This window comes from Mauremys reevesii, linkage group 5 (assembly GCF_016161935.1).
Source record: "Mauremys reevesii isolate NIE-2019 linkage group 5, ASM1616193v1, whole genome shotgun sequence".
Lineage (NCBI taxonomy): Eukaryota > Metazoa > Chordata > Testudines > Geoemydidae > Mauremys > Mauremys reevesii.
The window spans coordinates 61,522,755-61,546,736 of NC_052627.1; the positions used below are offsets into that span (position 1 = coordinate 61,522,755).

General features: G+C 41.4%; 1 protein-coding gene across 1 annotated transcript; it reads right to left on the reverse strand.

Moving 5' to 3' along the window:
- Positions 1-314: 314 nt before the first annotated feature.
- On the reverse strand, positions 315-22,750 carry CTSO (cathepsin O). Its single transcript, XM_039540717.1, has 8 exons — positions 22,529-22,750; positions 17,400-17,508; positions 15,052-15,185; positions 10,271-10,438; positions 7,184-7,305; positions 5,475-5,638; positions 4,858-4,950; positions 315-2,217 (listed from the first exon to the last, which is right to left on the reverse strand). The coding sequence occupies exons 1-8, from the start codon at positions 22,709-22,711 to the stop codon at positions 2,183-2,185; spliced, it is 1,008 nt and encodes a 335-aa protein (XP_039396651.1). The 5' UTR covers positions 22,712-22,750; the 3' UTR covers positions 315-2,182.
- Between the last annotated feature and the right edge of the window lie 1,232 nt (positions 22,751-23,982).

Below are 23,982 nucleotides of genomic sequence, written 5' to 3' on the forward strand. Positions count from 1 at the left end.
CCTCTTATAAATAAAGTAGGTACTTATAGACTCTAATCAAGTCACTCCTTTACCCTTTCTTTGTTAAGCCAGAATGACAAATGGGGCATAGCATCAACACAAACAGTAAATATTGTGAGACACAGGATAAACTGGGGAGAGTTAGCAAAACTGTAAGTAAACAGAAACAGCAGCCATTACTGGAACTTCATAAAGCTTTTCTTATCCCTTTAGCACACTTGAAATATAAGAATAGGATACAAGTGAATGTTCAAAATTCTTTATTTAGAAAGAATATTGTTAAAACACATATTCAACATTGTAATTAGCAAACCTGTTCAAATTTAACATAGTGCAAAATATTTGTAAAATCTCTTCACAATTCAACTAAAAGTTACAAATGTGTTTTTATAAAAAATGTAAATATTGATTCACAATTATTTCTACACAGCAAAAATTGACTACCACAGACAGGAAAAACAAAAATTTGCAAAAGTTACTAAATAAATAAATGATACTGGAAGGCTTTAAAATTCAGAAATGAAATTGCTTTCTATTCTTATGTTATACAGATCAAAAAGTTCAATGCCTTTATAATCACGTTTGAGATTTCCTCTGACCAACACATGGAGAATAGAGATAAATGGGTCTTGAACAGAAACTAATCCAGCAATCTGTCTCTAGAGGGATGATCTCTGTGACAAGCCAGTTAAAGGTGCTGGTTGGGGAAATACAGAGAGAAAATGAGGTATCTCAGTAGCCCTTCTTTATTCTCCTGCTAATAATTAGCAACAATTGATGATTAGCCCTGAAAAAGGATGGACTGTTAGAAGACAGATATTAATATGCAGAACACAAATTTAGTGACATATTTTAGCTATGACAATCATAGTCTGAATTTCCCTTTGGCAGAAGTGTAATTAATGGAGGTAGAGAGAGGAGACTGAAGCAGGTGCCACTCCAACACTTTTTAAAGAATGAAATGGCCCATTTGCAACCTTACATGCAAAGAGAGGGTACAGCAGATATGCTTTCATATCTCAGGTTGGTTATTGCAGTACCCCTAATTGGCTAACTGCTCTCTGAACTAATAGGTAATCAAGTACATTGGAAGACAAGATTAATTCATTCTGAATTCTCCAAAATGCCCTGGCACTTCCTCCCCAAAATCTCCTACCTTGAAGAGCATAAAAACTAGATTTAATAAGACATGAGAGGCGAGGGTCAAAGACACTCAAAGGGAGAGGGTGAGCAGAGATGAAGTTACGTGGTTACACAAGAAGGCATATATAAATTTTGATGGTTCCATCACTATGTGGTGTGCTCTCTTTCCTTCCCCATTCTTCTTTTAGCCTTCACAATACAAGTGAGCTGTTAGGAGAAATGATAATGTGGTTGCAACCTGCTTGTTTAGGTATATAATGCAGAGTGGACCATAAGAAAACTGAAGAGGAGAGGCAGAGAAAGCAGAAGAGAGAAAGTCCATGCTGTGCAAACAGCACCTGCTGTCAAACAAAGTTACAAGAAAAGACAATTCAGGCACTTCAGAAAGTGCAGGAGTGATAACAAAGAATTGTCATTTCACACAAGGTTTTTGAAAATGAAAGACACATCATGTTTCTCCTCATATTAAAGTGCCTTCAGACTACACCCTGCCATACCGCTAGATTTCTGGATTGAAAACTTTCAGCAAACATTATCTCATGTCACTTCTTCCCTTGTTCCATTTCATTCTGAACCAATAGTGATGTTAGTGACATTCTAGGACTCACTGCCAGGATTTGTAAGTGCGCATTATTTGGGACCGAGAAACTTCCAGTGCTCCATGCCTTCCATCTAGGGTTCTCATTTAAAATATTTCAACAGGCATTGCATAAAGCTCAAACTTCCAAACTGACCACCAGAGTGCAACTCTTGTTTCATCTTTCTTTCTCAGAACCGATGGTCAAGTGTATGGTATTCTGCAGAGTTGTCTGTGCAGCCCCAATCAGATTTAGGGTCACAGACTCTGGAAGCTGAAGCATCTTCCTGAATTCTGGATGCACTATATCTGTAATGCCCAGCAGACCAATCCCTCATACTAAAATAGTTCTAAAAAATTTTGAAGTAAAATATCTTCATATTGAATAAGTGTAAATTTACAGAATACCAGTAGCTGCCAAATGACTGCCAGCAGGGTGCTTTTTTGTTTGGCCAGTCGGTGTCAAACAAACACAGATGAAACTGTATCTGCTATACCTAGAAGAAGTAAAACACAAACTAGATGTTGAATAAGTATTAAGAACGCATTTATTTCAAACTAAACTTGCTGTCCTGAATAACCAACTGAAACTTAACCCCAAAAGTCCTACTTCATGAGTCACTATAGGTGAAATGCAAAGAACAAGGAAACAAAACTAAACTGTTTTGCCTTTTACTCCTTTATATTATATGAAAACAGCTACAGTTCTGACCTCCCCACACAAAATAAAAGGGTTCTCCTTTATTTTCACATTAAAGCTCTTCGGTTCTTTTCTTTGGGGAATTTAATGCAACTTTGGTGAACTTACAATGTGTTAACTCAACTGGATGTTGAAATGTGAGCTGTAGTTTTCCTAGTCTAAGACTCAAAATCCTTTCCCTTTTCTCCTGAGGCCTGGAAAAACTGCTTGTAAAATTTTACCATTCCAGTGTGCTGTCATGTTCTAGGTCCTCCGCAGACTACACAGGGCCCATTATAGAGAAATTTGTGTCTCCGGTATAGCATGTTTTCTGAGGCCCCACCCTTCCATTTTACTCCCATTTCAACCCAGTTACAGATATTTGTGGGGGACCCTACTACAATTGTCCGTCCTTTCCTACTCTCTTATTAGCACTCCTAAACATCCTCCAGGAAAAAGGTAGTGGACAGATAGGGTGAGTTAAACAGCCCTGTGTAGTGAGTGGTGGGCATGCCATGTTTTCACCACCAAAAGCTCCAGGAGAGAAAGTGACTCAGCAAACCTTCCTGAGAATGCCCAGGATGCAGCAAGTCCCCACCCCTGTTCACACTCATTTCAACCCTCTTTGAGTAGCTGTACTTCTCCCATGCTTGCACCAAAGAACAGTCCCTGTATTCTACTTGAGTGCAATTGTGACAGGCTCTTGTCCGAAATGAGGAGGGTGGGAGATAGAAGGGAAGGCTTCTGCATCCATGTAAGGGCCTGTCACAATCTAGTCCTAAATCAGGAACTAATGTCTAATTCAAACAAAGAGAAATTATGAACAGAGAAAAACTAAGATTAATAGATTCACAGAATTTCTACTGCTCCCCTCTGGTGAATTTAGGGCACAGGCAATTTGGTTTTGTTTCTTTCTGAGGAAGGTTAAGAGACAACTGGGTTAACGTGAATTAGTGATTTAGTGAACTTTAATTTTACTGATTGTTCTCGTGGTCCACCTCTACAGTTAGCTTGCTTTAGTTATCATGACTCAAATCAACAGTGTTACCAGGTAGCTAGTTCATACAATAATAAATGAATATTATCAAATTTAAACAGCTAATTAAGGGCCCAATCTTCCTTCCTTAGGTAAAGAATGGTGTCCCTAGCCTCTGTTTGTCAGAGGATGGAGATGGATGGCAGGAGAGAGATCACTTGATCATTGCCTGTTAGGTTCACTTCCTCTGGGGCACCTAGCATTGGCCACAGTCGGTAGACAGATACTGGGCTAGATGGACCTTTGGTCTGACCCGGTACGGCCGTTCTTATGTTCTTATGTTCCAAGTGGGACTGGGTCCTAGGGGCCTGATTCGTGTTGCCCTGATCTTTGTGTAATCACATCAGTGCAAAGTGGGTGCAAAATGTTAGCCAGTCTGTTTTACTCACTTTGCACTAGTGTAATTGACTACCCAAGGTACTGAGCAATTGTGAATCAGGACCTGTATGTGTGAGATATGGGGTTTTATGGTAGGTAAGTCCAAAAAACGGACACACCTAACCTCAGACACACTAACAAACCCAACATTGCATTAGTTGCTGTTAGGATTCCTGTACAAAAGGTAGACAGAATAACTACTAGTCCAATTATTGTAATCAGAGGTGAGACCCTCATTTGGGAATAAGGGTCTGATCTCGTGAGCTGCTGATGAGACTTCATCCCCTCACAGAATCAGACCCTAAACAAAGTTCAAAATAAAAATGGCAGGTGGTCTTTGTCAGGAGACTTGGTGAAGGGTAATTTAGGGACTATTCGTACAGGAAAACCTACAGCCAAGAACCCTGTATCCTTTGCAGAATCACTGAGCTGCACACAGGTATAAGAGTCCATGTTTGCAGATTTGCTTGCAGGACTGAACCCTGCAAGCAATAAGGTAAGATAATAAGGTTCTCTGGGCCCATGTAATTTAACTAAACTAACGTGTACTTTAACTTGTTATGCCTTAGAGCTTTACATTTCCGAAGTGCTTTATGAATATTAACTAATCATTTAAATGTATGAATTAGCTCCACTAGCAAAGATTCAGAGGGGTAGCCGTGTTAGTCTGTAACCACAAAAACAACGAGGAGTCTGGTGGCACCTTAAACCTAACAGATTTATTTGGGCATAAGCTTTTGGGGATAAATAACCCACGTCTTCAGATGCATCTTTTTTACCCACGAAAGCTTATACCCGAATAAATCTGTTAGTCTCTAAGGTGCCTCCGGACTCCTCATTGTTTTTAGCAAAGATTTTGTTTTATTTATGTGTTGTTTTTCACCTGCACTCATCTCATCCTCTTTTTATAAATAAAGTGATTTTGTATTTTTACAATCTGAACTTCTAGCTGAAGTGTTTTCTAGCTCCTTTCACTCATATGGAAAAATATAGCCCAGCATGTGCCTTTACTGTTCAAACCAACAGTTTGTTTGTTTGACTTACCACAGACATTACTACCTATTTTAATATGGGCATAACCATTTATTCCCCATGTGCGCCCCCATGAGTTGCGTACAATCCAGTAAGGGATGCTACCTGTAAAAGGAGAGATTTTTTTATTAATAATTAAAAAAAATACAACATTTGGGAAACCTGATAAAACTCTTAATGCATTGTCTAATTTATCAGTCATTATAATGTTTCACAGTTTATGCTGACTTGATGTAATGGTAGTGGAATCTACTATTAACAATATAGCCAACAAGCAGGTGTCATACTGCTGCTGGTACAGCATAGCCTCATTCTTGAGGAACTAATATTGAAACACTATACTTATATCATATACTAGATTGACAGAATTTGTGCTAACTTGTATTCTTATTGCTATGTTGTCAAGGGGGCTCTGCAAGGGTGCTTTGGGGGTCTGTCTGCATGGATCACATTGCATGTACAGAGCCTAGATGGGCTCAACATTTAACTATTTTTGTTTTAAGATAGATAGCTTAAATATACTAGTTTCTAACCACCTCTTTTTTTTTTTAATAAAAGCCAACATTATTCAGTGAAGCAGAATAAATATAAAATCCACAGTTTTGTGACTATAGCTAATGAAATTTTACCTGTTCTATCAAAACCGGTAATGAGAACAGCATGATTTGCTTTTCCACTGGAGCAGTGATACTGTATGATCCCACCCAGATAATCCTGCCAGCTAACTGCATCTACTGTCACTGCCAAAGGTCCACAGTTAACAAGCTTCTTCATCATTTCATCTTCCTGGCCACTACGAAAAAGATGAGTCATAATCCAAAACTGTTAAACTTTAATGTGTCAAAACAATCTCCAAGTCACTCAGCTGATTCTGTCCAATTTAATATTCAAATAACCAAGCTGTTTCCCGTGAAAGTTAAACTTCACAGGTTTATATGTCAAGACGAAAACAGGATAAGGTAGGTGATACAAAGCAAATAATTTGCCTGTATTAAAGAAATGATAATTAAGTAGATTTTGGGTACAATTGCAGGGGAACAGCAGATAGTATGTAGCTGTCATTCTCCTCTTCCTCATTTAGAATGTGGCTTTTGACAATCCATGAAATATGTTAACACACTACAAAGAAAACCTTAATGAGTCTTTAATATGTTTTTTGAAGCTTAAAGCAGCTTTCCTCCCGAAGTGTAGGATTTGGACAATTGGTAACCAAAGCTGTATTAGAATATGTATTAAACATTACATTTTAGCTAACAAAATGGGCAATTCTAATGAAATATAACTAAATGTGTTAGTGTAAAAGGGTACGTTGTACAATGAATGTGTTGGTAACATCACTGACCAATCATTAATAGGAATTTCTAAATTAGTTTGTCCACTTGCACTTTTCTATGGTTATTTTAAATGTACTGCTCTCAGAACAAAATCAGTTAAATCAAGTGATTAACACCCTCTCACAATTTTTTTTACTGGAGTTATGCAATGGCCCTAAAATATTCTCAGCCACTCTAAGTATGTTTAATTTGGTTATTACCAAAATTATTCAGTAATAAAGCTATGGAATTACTTATTTTTAGCTATTTGTGTCTGGTTGTCATCCTCCTACTACTGGAATGATTTTTCACATGGTGTTTCTGAAAGCAAACCGTATTGTTCTAACAATTAAAAAAATTAGAAAGTCAACTTAATAAAAAATTAAAAAGAAAACAAGTTGTCTTTACCAATTTCAGTCAATAGCAGCATTTGCTCAAGTCACAGGCTGGAAAGTGAGGGATGTTTGCAGTGGAAAGGAATGCAAATAGATATAGACTGAAGTAATCAAACGCTTACTGATTACTTTTTTTCATCAAAGTTTGATGACAGCAGTAGGATCTGTTGTTCATGAGGTATAGGTGACAACATTCAAAAATTATATGCATAAAATTGAAACCAAAGAGAGAGTGCACTATGACTTTTTAGTAGCTGAAAATGATTTTTACTCTGATTCAGACCTGAAGAAGAGCTCTGTGTAACTCAAACACTTCTCTCTCTCACCAAAGAAATTGGTCTAGTATCAGGTATTACCTCATCCACCTTGTCTCTCTAATATCCTGGAACCGACATGGCTGCAACAACTGCATTCTACTCTTACTGTGATTTAAAGAATCTGGACCACAAATGCCTAAATGAATATGATTTTATATACAGTGGCAGGATTAACATATACCTGCATGATTGACTAATGTCATCAGTAAAAACAACCTTTGGCTGCCCAACGCAGTGAAGGCTCTGACTTCACTTCATAGCCCATGGACACAGGAAAAAGGTACAGCAAATAAAAAAAATCAATAGTGGTTACCTGAAGTCATACGCAGTATAATCTGTGATTGAAACTCCAATATCAGAGGACTGGAAATAATGGCACAGTCCTGTTTGAGCTTTAAAAGTGTATTCAGAATCTTTCACCAATTTTACTTGTGTCTGTAAGAAGATATATTAATGAATGTTTGGTGCTAAAGCCAAAGAGGGTATAAAAGCTGGTGTCTTGAGTAATCTCCTGGCATTGCAGAATTGCAAGTGGTGTGGAGCCTGTGCATTCATGCATACTAACCCCCGACAGAAGTTTTAAGAACCACTGACCCCTCATGAGTACTTCTGTAAAATATTGTATTTACAAACAATTCATCTTATATGGCCAAAACCTCAAACCAGCATCTATCAGAACAGCTGGGGCTGAGCTGGCAGGGGAGCACTCACAGAGGAATCCTTCCTCTCCAGCCACAGTGCAGCTGTGGACCTTCTACACAGGCTACTTCCACCTATTTGCTAATGAAACACCATCTGCACGCCTTTTATGCCTTTGGTAGAGGGCAGAGGGTCTATGCAGCAATGTCTCTACCCATTTCAGCTTCCTGAGCTGACATGCAAGGAGCCCATGCAGAATGGGGATGTACACTCCATATTGTTTGTTACAGCTCCATTTTGTTCTTACAGCTGTCCCCTTACTCCATTTTGTTCTTGTTCTCCTCCTGTGGCCGCCCCTCCCTGGCTGTTAAGTTGTTTACCGGGGCCACTGCCCTTCTCAAAGGGAGGTCCCCTTAAGTTGTTTAACAAGAGCCATTGCCCTTCTCAAAGGAATGGCCACTTGTGCTGCATGCTAAGTGGGACCACTGCCCTGTTCAAAGGGTTAGTCCTGTTATCACTTTGTTAAACCTGGGCTTGGTGTAGGGTAGGCAATGTCCAGAGCTGCAAGACCTATTGTGTTTTTAAGATCCTGGGCATGAGTGATAGACCTCATGTGCTTTTGAGTCACCTATTGCACAGGACTCTGCCCAGGCATGTCTCTGTGGCTGCCTGCAGTCTTTTCCCTGCCTTCTCTCCTCCCTGTAAGAGGGGGAGCCAATCGGAGTTACTGGCGGGAAGCTGCCTGGGTTCGCCTTTATAACCAGACATTTTCTGAACAGACTTTAGAAAGGTTCCTGCATTGCTGCCTGGTCTGATCAGCCAGGGGTTCTGGGGGTCCTTTCTCCGCTCTCATTTTATTTTTGAGCGTACCCCCGTTTTTAACCCCCCCCCCCGAAGAATGAATTGCTGCCTGAGAGATCTCCTGATTATCTAGACCGTACCGAGCCTTCTGATGTTCTTGCTGCTTCTGCCTCTGCTGCTGCCTTGGGGGCTGGTAAGAATCCCTCTGTGAAACTTTCTATACTTTTATTTTATTATTTTAGCTGCTGGCTCTGTCTCCCCAGCACACAGACTCAAGCTAAACCTTGGTCTGTGTTTTAAACCCTCTCTCTTAAACTCTGTGGCACTCTGCCACTAAAAATAAGTTTGTGCCGCTGCTAAGCTTTGCTCCTGTGGGCTTTGCCTCGGGCTCACTGCTTTCAGCTGTATCCACTGCTGCAGCCCTTAGCTTCCTTGGGGGCTGCCTTGGGAGCTGTATTCTGGGCACATACCACTCTGCCCTCTGTAACTTCCCCATAGCATAAGGTGCACCATAGGTTTTGTTTTTTTCTTTCTTAGTTTGATAAGTCATAGTTTGTTAAGATTGTAAAGCTTGTAAGTCTCACCTGCCTTGCTATAGTTCGTTGTTTTGTTGCTCCATATAGCTGCTTGTTATAGTTTGCTTAGAATTGTGATATTTGTTGTTTTGCCTAGTCGTTGGTTAAGATAGATTTAAAAAGCCATTGCCTGGTTGTATTCTGTACCTGTTTTGTTACTTTGTATAAGCTGCTTGTCATTTTATATAAGTTTGATTAAGTTAGAAGATAGATAAGGTTTTTGCTGCTTTTTCCCCCACGTCTGCATCAACCCTCTGAACTTCCCAGACCCCTTGCTGCTTTTTCCCCCACGTCTGCATCACCCTCTGAACTTCCCAGAAGTCCTTGCTGCTTAAACTTACAGCCTGTTTGTTCTCTGTGTCTTCCTAGCCTGCTTGTTCTCTGTGTGTCTGTGTCTCTGTGCTCCTACTGCCAAACCTCAATTGTATTGCTGAAGTCTAGCACAAAACCCCATTGGTTACTTTTTCCTCTCTGATACACCTCACATTCTACATTTACACCACTGTGACACATTTTACCTAAAATGGTTTGTTATTTAACATATTTTTCCATAACTGTTAGTTGGTTATATGCTGCTGTGACACACCTTTTTACATAGAAATTGTTAGCTGTTACTTTTATACTTCAGTGTTAATTGTTTACCAACTGTATTGTACCCCACTGTATTGTACCCCACTATTGAAACCCCCTATACTGTTCACCAAAAGAAACCCCTCCCCAATTGTCTACCTTAACAAACCCCATACCCCTCACTATTGAATTTTCCCTGTTTTTGCATTTTCTTAATAAAGTTTATTTTGCACCCCACCAGTGCAGTAATTGTCCCCCAAGATCCCATATACCTGCTGGCAGGGACACATATAATGAAAAATTAAATTTATCTTCTGGAGCTGTTACTATCCTGGCTCACATCCACCTTATTCTTCAGGATGAGAGAGCTCTTTAAATAGAATAGTTAGGCATGTAAATCTATATTATGACAGTTAAATAAATGGCTTATTTTACAGTGGCATGGAGTGCCTGCCCCTTCTGTTTGTCTGAATGGGATCTTAGGTTCTTAACACCACTGAAAATCTGACCCTAAAATTCATGGTGAACTGAAATGAAGATGCTGTTGAATTCCAGAGGCTGATTTGCTCATAGTGCATCCCTGGGGGCTGATTTGTTGCATTCATAAGCAATGCATTTAAATCTTCCAACTTATACACAGCTTCAAACTTTGGTTACTCTGCATTCCATGTGGAACTAACTAGGTTCCAATAAGTTAGACATGCTGTAATCCATGCACATTTTGTGCTACCTGCTGTTTTTTGTTTGTTTTTATAAAATACATTAATATAAAAAATCTATAAGGAACAGTTTAAGATTTATGAAAAGACTCAGACCTGATTCAGCCAGCTGAGAGCACTAACAGTAGAGCCACCATGGCAACCGTAATTGTTGTATGAACAGTCAATGACCTGCTGTACACTGAGTTCTTCCAGAATCTTCCTTTTGATTGCATAGGCAGATTCTATTCCACCCACAACGCTGAAAGCCCAGCAGCCTCCACACTGGGGGGAGAAAAATCCAATATTTGTCATTGAACAGTTTTCTGCCTATAACTGCTAAACAAAACAAAAAAAGAAAAGGAAGTAGTTTAAATATAGTATGTTTCTTCTTATTGTTTTAATTATTGAAGCATCAGCCAAAAATCACTGTAAACAGTGTCTTCTTGTATCCAATATCATGTTTTAAAATTAACGTAGCCTTTTTACTATTTGTTCTAGAACTGTGAATTTTCTTCTCCATGATTTAGCATTCCTAATTTCCTATTCTAAGAACTCTTTCTATACTCCTCCCCAATTTGTCTTTGCTAACACTAAAACAATCTCTTCAGTATACAGAACCTAAACTGCTCTCTGTCCTATGAATAATATTCTCCTAATCTAGGTTTTGACTCTTTTGTTACGCTGGACCTTTTTTTTTTTAACTAAATAATTTTCTTTGGTTTAGAACTAGATGGAATTTTTTTAAATTAATAACATGATGTAATTAATAAGGATATATGTAGTTTATTTTCAACAGTTATGTTTAAATAATTCTTGTTACAGAAAGTTGCTATGTCTAGTTTATATTTTGAAAAGCAACAACTAGGTGAAAGAATGAAAGGACAATGCATAAAGTGTGAGGCACAAGGCATAAATGATCTGAGGGGCATGTTTTAGGGTATGTCTGCATCACAATAAAACACCCATGGCTGGTCCAGATCAGCTGACTCAGGCTCACAGGCCTCGGGGACTCTAAAATTGCAGCGTAGACGTCCACGCTTGGACTGGAGCCTGGGCTGCGAGACCCTCCCCAAGCAGGGATTCCCAGAGCCCACACTCCAGCCCAAGCCCAGACATCTACATTGAAATTTTATAGCTCCGCAGACCGAGGCCCACAAGCCTGAGTCAGCTGACCTGGGTCAGCCACGGGTATTTTATTGCAGTGGAGACATACCCATAGGGTCTATTACACTATGAAGAGTCAAAAGAGAATAATACTGGGCCAGGTTCTCAGCTTTAATGCAGCAGTGAATGAGGGGCATCAGAGAGTGAATGATGACTCCCTGATTCTCCTCCTGGTCTTCGATGCAGGTTAGAGCAGCCTAGTGTTTGCTTCAGCCAGCTACAGTCCCCAAGGGACTGTAACCAGATGGAGATAGCTGGAGCCAACTTTGCTCTGGCTTCCCTTCTGCCCAGCCACTGATATGTTCCTGCCTGCTCCCAGCAGTCTACCTGTAGGGTTTATGGAAAGGGAGGCACTGGAGTTGAATTCTACATCCACTGGAGACTTCCCCACACTGAGGGAATTCCCAGCAGAGGGTCTATGGTCAATGGCTGCTCCCTTTTGAGCCACTAATAGATACAAATAACAAGGCTGAGTAGTAAATCTGTCTCATTCTGTTTAGAAAAATACAAAGGCTTGAGCATGTTTTCTTGACTCTTTGGGCCATGGTTGTCATACTGAGTGGCTGTATAAATTACCTACAAATTTAGGTGGTTCTTAAACCATAGAAAACAGCCTCTTTTTTTTCTGGTCTCTGTTTTTCTTCCTTTTACTTTTACAGGCACATTTTATTTGTGTTCCTTATTGCTGCCACAACCAGCATGATTGTATAGAGCTCCTTTACTGTAGATCATTTACATACCAAGAGTTATATTAAAGCAGAATGCACAAATGAACATGTCATAACTTTTGTTATAATAAATACAAAATTTAAGATATTTAAATTAAATTAAAGAAAGCCTTCTTGTTGCCAAGAAGGCTAATGGCATTTTGGGTTGTATAAGTAGGGGCATTTCCAGCAGATTGAGGGATGTGATCATTCCCCTCTATTCAGCACTGGTGAGGCCTCATTTGGAGTACTGTGTCCAGTTTTGGGCCCCACACTACAAGAAGGATGTGGACAAATTGGAGAGAGTCCAGTGGAGGACAACAAAAATGAGTAGGGGGCTGGAGCACATGACTTCTGAGGAGAGGCTGAGGGAACTGAGATTGTTTAGCCTGCAGAAGAGAAGAATGAGGGGGGATTTGATAGCTGCTTTCAGCTACCTGAAAGGGGGTTCCAAAGAGGATGGATCTAGACTGTTCTCATTGGTAGAAGATGACAGAACAAGGAGTAGTGGTCTCAAGTTGCAGAGGGGGAGGTTTAGGTTGGACATTAGGAAAAACTTTTTCACTAGTAGGGTGGTGAAGAACTGGAATGGGTTATCTAGGGAGGTGGTGGAATCTCCTTCCTTAGAGGTTTTTAAGGTCAGGCTTGACAAAGCCCTGGCTGGGATGATTTAGTTGGGTTTGGTCCTGCTTTGAGCAGGGGGGTGGACTAGATGACCTCCTGAGGTCCCTTCCAATCCTGAGATTCTATGATTCTATGTAAATCTGGGGATGTAGATAGTTTTAGTCAATCAGACTGGAGATTTAAAAACCATAGCTGTACCAAGTACATACTTTTATATAACTCTATAGCTTGTAGACATTTTAACTAACCTCTACACAGGTAAAGGTACTCAAATATACTGTATATGGGAATAATTCCTTTCGTTATACTGGTGTGTAGCGGGGTGGTTACCCACTCCTGCCCTGAGGGGTTTAAAAGCAGCCTTGGAGAGGGCTGCAGCTCTAAAAGCTGGGCTGATTGGGGAAGCAGCCACAGCTGGGCCACACCTCAATCAGGCCACAGCTGGCCTGTATAAAAAGGCTGGGAGCCAGGAGCTAAATAGTCTTTCTCTGCCTGTAGAGGGAGAAGGGCCTGGCTTCAGGGAGCTAGAGACAGGGTACCTGAGTGGAGCAGGGCTGGGGAAAGGCAGAGGAGCTGGGGAGCTCCAGCCTGGAAAGCTCCAGGCTATGGCCTAGCATAAGGCCAACAGGTACTGGGGGTTGCAGAGGGCAGCCCAGGGGTAGGAAAGACAGCTGGTCCAAACCCAGCTTTGCCAGTGATGAGTAGGCTGATACTGCAGTCTGCCCCAGGGTGTGGGGGCTAGATGATGACTGGCAGTAGCCTTATACTGAGGTGAGGTGGGGATAGTGGGTGGGGGTTTCCTGGGGAGAGGAGACCCTGAGAGAAAGGGGTTACTGCCAGGGGGCAGCACCCCAGCTAACAGGGCACTGGAGTCCAGAGAAGGACGGGAGGGGCAAGCAGTAGTGGATCACCGGCCTGCAGAGGGAGTTCTGGGCTGGAAATCAAGCTAATTCCCTGAGAGACCAGCAGGAGGTGCTGCAGGGGTGAGTCTGCATGCTTATATGGTGTAATTTAAAAATCAGTACATAAGCAAAATGTATATTATATAAGGTATTTTTTGTTCTGATCATTACATTAAAAAGTAATGTTTGTTGCCTATAATCAAAGGAGTTTAGAAGTCCTTTACATATTCCAAGAAACTTCATTATGCTGTAAAATCTAGCTAATTAGAGCTCTGTCTTATCAATACTTTTACATCAGTTGGATTTCCTCTTTTAATGAATTTACACATTTATTGGGTCTATGTTGTTGGTGTTTATTTTTTTCAGACGAGCCCTCCCATATACTTGTGAAAACAAACTGTTTAAATTTCAAAAGGCTTTCCTGTTGCATGTCAGCACTGCATTCAAAGAACTGCTCTTGAGTCAATAACTCATACAGTGGCAGAACTGATCTCAGTATCAGAAGTTCCATCCCACATTGGGACAAAATATTGACTTTTTTTGACAGAACAGAATGTTCTGAAATATTTGGATTCAGAAGCATTTACGTGTTTTATTTTGATACTTTTATTGAAACAAAATATTTCAACACTCCCAAATCAGAACATTTCATTTCAGTTTTTCACAGCAAATCAAAACGTTTCATTTTAACTGAGTTCAGCACTAAGCTGTGTCCATCTGAGCTACAGGAGCATGTCAGGGTTAGGGTGCCTCATGACCCATTTGCTCTCTTTGGAATAGACCCCTTGGTCATGTTTTGATTTAGGATGACCAACTTGAAATAAAATATTTCCTTTAGATTTTCTCAAAGGACAATAAAAGATGTTGGCAACATTAACATTTTCTCCACAGAAAATTTTGATTTTGCAGAAGCCACAAAAAAACATTAGACAGAAAATTTCCAACTAGCTCTAGTATGGAGATACATGGTAGTCACCTCATTTAATGCAATTAAGGCAGTTCCAAATATTTTATTGCCATTGTTTTGGGAAATGATCCCTGTCCACCTGTATATCCCCTTCTGATCACTATGATGATAGTACCCTTTTTAATGACATTTTAAGCTTAAAATTCATCTAGAAGGATCCTAAAATGTACACAAAAATAACATCCACCATTGAAATGCAGCCATCTCTGAGGCTTTTTAGCAGAGCACAGCAACATTGCTGTACAGCAAACAAACAGACACTGCGGGTGAGTTTTAGGTAGGCAAAATATAATCTCTATTTGAATTTGAACAGGATCCTTAGATTAAGCCCCCCTACAGTCAATGCCACTCTACAAATTAATCAGGCAATGATGGACGCTGAGATGCATCATATGCCTTGTAGATCTCCTTTTCAAGCCTGAGCATGGTACCAGGAATAGTCCAGGCAGGAGAAATGTATTAATCCAAGTCTATAATATGTGCAACAATAAAATACTGAATGTTAGGAAGAAAAGAAAGCCCAGAGCTTACTGTCTGCTGATTTCTCACTTGGGTGACAACATTCTTGTCCCTCCAGTCAAACTTTGTTGGTAACGGTGTTTCCTTTCTCTTCAGCACTTCTATGTATCTGGGAACTCTGTAAGGTCTGCTTCTTAAATAAATAGCTAAACAGAGACAAACACAAACTATTACAGTTTATAACATTACAAAAAGAACACTAGAAAGTTATTAAAATCTATTTGTGAGCTGTAGTTTTGAGTACCATACCGCATTTTAAATTCTTTTCAAATATATAAAGATAAAATTTAAGTAATCCAAAACAATCACTATATTCTAGATCAGGGATCGGCAACCTTTGGCCTGTGGCCTGCTAGGGTAAGCACCCTGGCGGGCCAGGCTGGTTTGTTTACCTGCTGCGTCCACAGGTTCGGCCGATCGCAGCTACCACTGGCTGCGGTTCGCTGCTCCAGGACAATGGGAGCTGCAGGAAGTGGCGTGGGCCGAGGGATGTACTGGCCATGTCTTCGTCGCTCCAGCCAAGGGGCGGCAGGAAGCGCGGCCAGTGGGAGCCGCGATCAGCTGAACCTGTGGACGCGGCAAGTAAACAAACCGGCCTGGCCCTCCAGGGGGCTTACTCTGGCAGACCGTGTGCCAAAGGTTGCCGATCCCTGTTACAGAATATTTTAAAATAGATCTAGATTTCTAGCAAAGGGGATATCTCCGGAATTTGAGTGTGGGCCTCTCTATTAGGGGGTTCTATTAGAGCTGGTTTAAAAAAAAAAAAAGGCCAAAAATTGATTTTTGGAAAACAACCTGAATTTTTTCACTTTTAAATTTTTCATAAAACTTGTTATTTTTCATTTTGGTTCAAAAAATCCCATTCATTCTTAATTTTTCCCTTTGCTTCCTTCTACCCCCCCCCCCCACTGGAAAAAGGAGGGAGAGCATAAAAACAATGAATAAGCACTAAAAACAAATAGCTGTCAAATGAAAATTTTCATTAAAATGTTAATTGCAATTGATCTTACTAGCCTGTGCCAGTGTCTATTTCACTCATTTCTGTCTAGGCCACCATTTTTCCTTCCAAAAGGCTGATGGATTGAAAAAACTGCCCATTAATTTCAATAGATAAACCCACCACGATTTTGGCCACCACAGATATCTAATTGCAAACAAGTATGGCAAAGTTTTTTCCAGTTTAGATGATGCCCAGTTTTCAGGTGCATAAAGTGGTGATGAATAGCTTCACAAGGGAAGGATTTAACCCACAAAGTGTATAACATATACATTTATGAATGCAGTAGGCAATAGCCACTTAAGCCACACGTTTATCCAGGCCTAGTGGACAGGGACTCAGGAGATCTGGGTTCTATTCCTAGCTGTGCCACTGGCCTGCTGGGTGACATTTGACAAATCATCTTGCCTCTCTGTGCCTCAGTTTCACATCTGAAAAATGGGGATAATGACAGTTAATGATGAAAAGTACTGTAGAAGAGCTAGGCATTATTACTGTGTGATAGAGGTAACAGTAAAGACAGTTTAAGATTAAGGCAAAAGACTGATTTTTTTTTTTTTTACACAAAGTCATGGGCATTAATTTAACTCTTTTTTTTTTTTTGGTATCAGATTTTGTAAAATTGTTTTTGTATGTCTGTACATAAAACCATACTCTGACCTTCCACATGACATATAGTTTTATTTGTGTGGTGGTGCTTGACAGAGATTTGGTGGGTTGGCAATAGACCTTTCATCCAAACCTCTTTCACAGATTGGCAATTCCATTGTGTCACCAGTGTGGTCAGATACAAAGCCCACTGATGGCAGTGGTAGTCTCTCTCTTTACTTCAGTGAGCTTTGGATCAGGCACTAAATTGGAAAGCCAGTCCTACAAAGCCTAAAAATGATTTAACACAGCTAGACCGACATACATAGCAAACATGTGTGTTTCTTTAAGGACCATCACAATGCAGAAGTATTTTCAATCAGTCTTTTAGAACACCTAAATGTTTTCTCACTCAGCATAAAATCAGTTCAGCACAATTCTTTTAATATTTTGTGTGTAACAGATCAAACTTTCAACTTGATAGCTGTCGCTAAAGGACCTTCTTATCACCAACAGAAACAGACAACAGTCTGGTTTCTGAATCGGGTTCAAGTTCTGTGACAATCCAACCTTGCAAACCCAAGCAAGTGTGGAGAGCACTGCTATAGCATGTAGACATACTTACAAACAGAGACTTTAATCAGTACTAAATATACCGGTAGTTAACTGTTTTTGCTAATTTGAAACAATTCAATATGACACAAGAAGAGGGGAGGGCAAAAATTACTGAGCAAAATAATAAAAATATGAGATTAGCAGCATGATAGTTCTTTACCTTTAAAATCTTCAGGAAACAAGTGAGAAAACTGATTTATTCCGTAGAAAGCAGTCGTGTTGTCATCTGATGATAAAGAATTCAAACTCCTAATTCTTTTAATACTTTCCTAGAAAAGAAAATTACAAATTCTTGAATTTCTATTCCTTTAAGAAATGTAACCATCTTTCCAGGGCTTGTAGAGTTTGCCCAACATCTACATGTCTGAGTACTAAGCATATTAACCACGGTGAAAACCACCAGTGCTTACAGCATTTAGGGACAAAACAACATTGTGTCATCTTTATTATGTGTTGTATTTAGCTGTAACATTCTCTATCCACTTTCTGTGTTTTTAAACTGTCTCTTACTTTTGTTGTGGCTTCTTTTCATTCTTGGCTTCACTTTACTTTTTCTTTCTTCTATAGAGCACAGTATATCTTTTCTTCTGCTGCCTTTGGTATCTCATTTTTTCTTTTCCTTATCTCTTCCTAAAACCCTTACATCTTTTTTTCCTTTCTCTACATCACATACCACTTTCTCTTTTATTCTCTCCTCCCCAAATATATATATATATATATTTCTCTTCTTCCACTATGCCCTCCCCCCCCCCAAGTATAGGTTCACAAATAGATATTTAGAATACTTTGCAAACTTTATTTTGGGTCAAGCAAATATGCCATTTTGAAAAACAGAAGATGTAAGTTATCTGGTACCGGGGTTGCTGATGTTCTTTGTTTTGTTTGGTTATGTTTCGTGGTTGTATGCCTTTGTTTGGTGTTTAGATATTATATTCTATACATGATTTGGCTCAATTTATTCAGCTGTGGGCTATTGGAAATGCATTTTCTAATATTATGGATGGGCAATTGTTTTTGAAGTTGTAATTTGTTTCTTGTTTCTAACACATTTTATGTACCAATTGTATCTCTCTCATACACATATACATACACACAGTCTTCTTTCTTCTAACTTATCCCATCAATTCCTCATCTCTCCCCTGCCCACTCCCACTTACTCATCCAACCAATATATTCATTCACACAATGGACTAGAAAAGTTTAACACAAACCAGAGAACAAAACCTAAATGGGACAAAGGCTGACATGAAGGAAGCCCCTCTGCCTAAGTGAGAAGCCAACTCTCCGCCAACCTGCTGAGAGTCTTACCAGTGTGCTGAATCTAATCTGTAGATTGGCAGGAAAATACTGCATCACTTTGTACTCAGTTCACATTTGGAAGGTTTTCTATGCAACGACATGGTTGGAAACTTAATTTGTATTTAAAACAGAGATTTAAGGTACCAAAGAAGCTGAAGACAATTACACAGGAAAGCTCTCTACTTGGGCAAGTCAATATTTCAAAGTCTGTTAATCTGTTTATTATTTATTAAGCATTCAAAGTGAGCATATTCACGTTCAAGACCCATTTATCATTACAATCCCTGTCCTGAAGAGTTTATGGTGTAGAAGACAAACATAGAAAGAAAGCTGGAGAACCAGTGGAAGGTTCAAACTTCTTCAAAATATTTTTCATTGTTTTTTCTATCGTGGACTTGCAAAAGCAGTGAATCTTTAGAAGAATTTTTGAATCTAAAATCATGCCTTTTTCCCTCCTAGAAGTAAGGTTCTATTTTCTTAGTATCTTGCAGAAGCAGCATACTTTACAAGCAAATTTTCAAGCACTTATGGTCAAACGTAAGGGTTGTGGGCAAAAAAAGGGTTAAAAAAAAGGGTCATGGGCAAAGTAGGGTCTGTGGAGCCTAATGCAGATTTATATACTAATACAAAATGGACTGCAGATATTTGCTCTGGTAGGTCTGGGTTCCTAAAACTGCTGCCTAAGGAGCTTCTGATAGTTTAGAGAAGTAAACAGTGCACAAGAGGATGTTATAAGGGGAAGCTGGCCACGAAAGGACAAAATGGTCTGCAAATTGAAAAAACTGAACAAGAACTGCTGCATCTGATGACAAACATTCATGTCATCTCTGGTACTTGCTCACTGATTAACTTATGAGTATCCAGGCAGCTGACTTGGCTACTTATTTGAAAGAATATCAAATTGGAATGGCAGGTCATTTCTATTTTTAAAAGTGATCTACCAGCCACTGTGATTTATGGATATATGGTACGTTGAAATACCTCATAAATCAAAATACTCAACAGTTTGAAGATGCGTCAGAATATAAAGCGGTAATTATGCACCATAGAATATTGTGAAAAGTATTGATGCTGAAAGATCCAGCAGTTACAGCTCAACTGTATGTAACATTACAAAATTATTTTAAAAATATTGGAGCGTGTCAGTCCACATTAAATAAATGCAAGGGACATGTAATTGTTATACATTTTATATCCTATTTCCTAGATTCTGAGGAAGAAAAAATCATGCTACGAGACGCTCACTACAGCTGCCCCAAGAGACCAGGAAGAGGGCTCCTTGACTGCTTCATACATTTTAAGGGAACTAAGGGCCAGATTTTAAAAGTATCTAGATGCCTAAATACTTTGAAAAATCTGCCCCAAATGATCAGGAAATGTGAATTTCTAAAAGGTTTTCATCAAAGTATCTCTTTATAAACTACAAAACTTAGTAAAACAATCTGATTTGTTTTACAGCCACAAATTTTAGGATGAAACCTTAAAAATTTGAGATTCTGGCATGTGTGTGTACACAAAAGATCCCATGGCACCACTTTCCATAAAGATCCCATGGCACCACTTTCCATAAAAACAAGGATTTTCCTTTTCCCCGTTTGCATAGTGCTGCTCTCCAGTCATCTCCCCCGTCAAGCCACACTTCTGGTCAGCAAAACCCCGGGAGTTGGAGAGATCCTCTTATAGAAGAGGTGTTGACAACATTACACTCTCTATGAGAGGCCCTCATCTTTGGCACTTCTTCCATCCCTCCACCCCAAATCTGTTCACATTCAGCTCATGCTGCAAAGTGCAACTTTTTACCAAGGCTTTTAGAAAGGGAGGGGTTTTGAAAAGGGCTTGCATATACGATACAAGGGTGTTTTGGGCTACGGTTGCAGTAATATTTAATTTGCTCTTTCTAGTTGGTCATTTTGGGGTTTTGCAGAAGCTGCTAGTCATTTTTTACATTTGTATTTTTTAAAATATTAGTTTGCAAGGTCCTTTAGGATGAAAGGCACCTATGTACACTAATAAAGGAAAACAGCACTATTATCTGAAAATATGAGGCAGGGAATGGGCAACAGGGGATGGATCATTTGATGATGACATGCTCTGTTCATTCCCTCTGAGGTACCTGGTATAGGCCACTGTTGGAAAATGGGATACTGGGCTAAATGGACCTTTGGTCTGACCCAGCATGGCCATTTCTTATGTGGCCTCTATGAGTCAAGAGTTTCAAGACAATGAGAGGGGAGCTGGCAGAGTTCAAGTATACAGAACTTAAGTCCCATAACCTTACACACTGGGAGTGACTATGAAATTCCAAACTTTGACCGGAGTCTGCTCTGCATCAAATCTGGAAACTAGACGTGGAGAGTAGAAAATGCCACCATCATCTGACTGAGAATGGGGCAAACTCATAGGGTTTTGTTAGACCAAGGCTGACACCTTCTGGGAGAAATTAAAAGTACAGGTAGTAGTTTGGGGAAATCTTTTCTCCAAACAGAGTCAAGGTTTTGTGGCCCAGGAAATCCGTTGCCATGCCTCTATTCTTATTTTGAAGGAAAATTTCAGTTTTCCTTTTCTTTAAAATGTCAATGCAAACTTTAGTACACAAGGGTGAATGAGACCCAAAGTGTTTTCAATCCTCTGACTAAATATCCTTTCCTTCATGAATTGATCCATTTGTAGTCACTTACAATGTTACAATTCTACTCATTCTCCAGTCATCCATAAAATTCCTGGGGGAAAAAACAGGGTAGACAAGACATGATAGATCCAATTCTCCACTATGTTTTGCCTGGTGTTATCTATTTATATCTATCCAAAGAATGCATAAGCTGTAACCATTCTGATTTGCTGATATTTCACACCCACTTAACACATTTGTAAATCATTACACAAGGTGAAAGATAGTGGAGAATAAGGCATATATTTAATGTGAAAAGCCAGGCATCAATTTAAAACAATTTTTTAATTCTTTCTTTATACATCTAAAAGCAAAAAACCACAATTCCCTCCTTTTCCATATTACCTTTAAAAGATGTGTGAGGCACATAAGACTTGTCCCCATTTCACCACATACTACATAATCCCCCCACCACACAACACTGATTGAATTGTAAGTACTGTATACTCCTTCCTGGCAGCTATAGAATCAAGACTGGCCAGATATTCACGATGGTGGGGGGAGGAGGAAAGGGGAGTCTGGTGCTTGAAAGGGGCTGACCCTTAAAACATGGGCTGTGGGGCCAGGGGGAATGTTTTAGTAGCAGTTTATGACTATACAGAGAAAGCTTTGGGAGCTGAGGTGGGGAGAGGGCAGTAGGTGGCAGGTATGGAGGCTGAGCAGCCAAAAGGCAGAGTGAGTGGTGAATATGGAGGCTGAGCAACTGCCAGGCAAGAGATCTGGGTGGCAGGTATGGAGGCTGAGTGGTAGGCTGCGGGGTAGCAGCTATGGAGATTGGATGGCTGGTTGGCAGGCAGGCAGGAGTGCCTGGCTGGGATGGAGGCTTAGTGGGATGGGTGGCCATCCAGAGGGATGGGTGACCGGAGTGGAGGCTGAGCAGTCCACTGGCAGGCAGGCAGGAGGGGTGGATCATGGATGGCAGGTGTGGAGGCTGTGCAGCGGGCAGGATTGGGGGTGGGTATGAAGGCAGGGGGTGGCTGGCAGGAAGGGTTGATGGTGAGTATAGAGGCTGAGTTGCAGCCAGGAGGGGGTGGCTGGCACCTAGTGGGCCCCCTTCCTGACCAACTCTGGCAAGCAGAGGCAGTGGGTGGGAGGCCCCGGGCAGGATAGGGGCCCAGGGCAGGACGGCTGGCTCTGAGGAGGTACATGGGCAGGGTGGGTGGGTGTTGCTGGCAGGGAGGCGCTGGGGGTGGCAGGTGCAGCAGGACGGGGAGGTTGCTTGGGGGAGCTGCAGGCAGAGATGAGGCGGGGGGTGCGGCTGGGGAGGCCGGAGCCGACCTAACCCCCATGCAGGGGTGAGCGCAGGAGCAGTCGGTACCTACCCGCAGGGCGGCCTCCTCCCGCCCATCCCGGCTGCCCCAGCGAGCCCGGGAGAGGTTCCGGGAGCCGGGCAACTCAGCGCGGCCGCCGCTGCTTCCCCGTGGCTGGATCCCCGCGGGCTGCGGGGAGGAGCCGCCCCCGCCGGGGAGCAGGCGGCACAAGAGCCAGAGCCCCAGCAGCTTCATGGAGCCCGGGGCCGCTCGCCGCGCCAGCGGGGCGGGGCGGGGGGGCTAGTTTCCCTTTCACTTTCCGGGCTCCGGCGACTCCTCCTCCTGTCGCTGCGGTGGCAGTGTGTGGAGCACAGCGCTGGGAGTGCGCTCACTGGGGCCACCCCGGCTTTAGTCTGACTCCGATACTTTCAGCAGCCTCCCACTCCCTGCTGTAGCAAGGGACAGCTAACCTCAGGCGGCAGCCCTCAATCCAGCCGGGAACTCTTGGGAGTGACAGGTTTCAGAGGGGAGCCCTGTTAGTCTGTATCAGCAAAAACAATGAGGAATCCTTGGGGCATCTTAGAGACAGGGCTGCCCAGAGGATTCAGGGGGTCTGGGGCAGCGCTTGTACTCACCCTGCGGTGGTCCGGGTCTTTGGCGGCATTTCGGCAGCTGAAATGCCGCCAAAGACCCTGGAGCGACTGAAGAGCCCCCTGTTGCCGAAATGCCGTCCAAAGACCCAAATCGCTGCTGGGCCAGAGCTCGCGGGGGCCCTGCGGAACCAGGGGCAAATTGCCCCACTTGCCTCCCCCTCTGGGCAGCCCTGCTTAGAGACTAACACATTTATTTGGGCATAAGTTTTCATGGGCTAAAACCCACTTTATCAGATGCCTAAAGTGGAAAATATGGCAGGCAGGTATTACACAGCACATGAAAAGATGGGAGTTGCCTTTCAAAGTGGGAGATTAGTGCTACTGAGCCAATTCAAGTAAGGTGGAACTAGCATATTCTCAACAGTTGACAAGAAGGGGTCAATGCCAAAGTAGAAAACATCACTATTGTAGTGCTAATGAGGCCAATTAGCTTCAACTTGGGGGGGCTGTCTGTAAGCGAGGACCCCAACCTGAAGCTAATAGTCACCAGCAAATACACACCACACAACAAAAACCCTAACCCAGGAACCAATCCCTGCAACAAACCCCTTTGCCAACTCTGTCCGAACTCCTATTCAAGGGACACCATCATAGGACCTAACCACATCAGCCCCCTATCAGGGGCTCATTCACCTGCACATCTACCAATGTGATATATGCCTTCATGTGCCAGCAATGCCCCTCTGCCATGTACATTGGCCAAACCGGACAGTCTCTATGCAAAAGAATAAATGGACACAAATCAGACATCAAGAATTATAACATTGAAAAACCAATAGGAGAACACTTCAGTTTCCCTGGACACTCAATAACTGACTTAAAAGTGGCAATTCTTCAACCAAAAAAAACTTCAAAAACAGACTCCAATGAGAA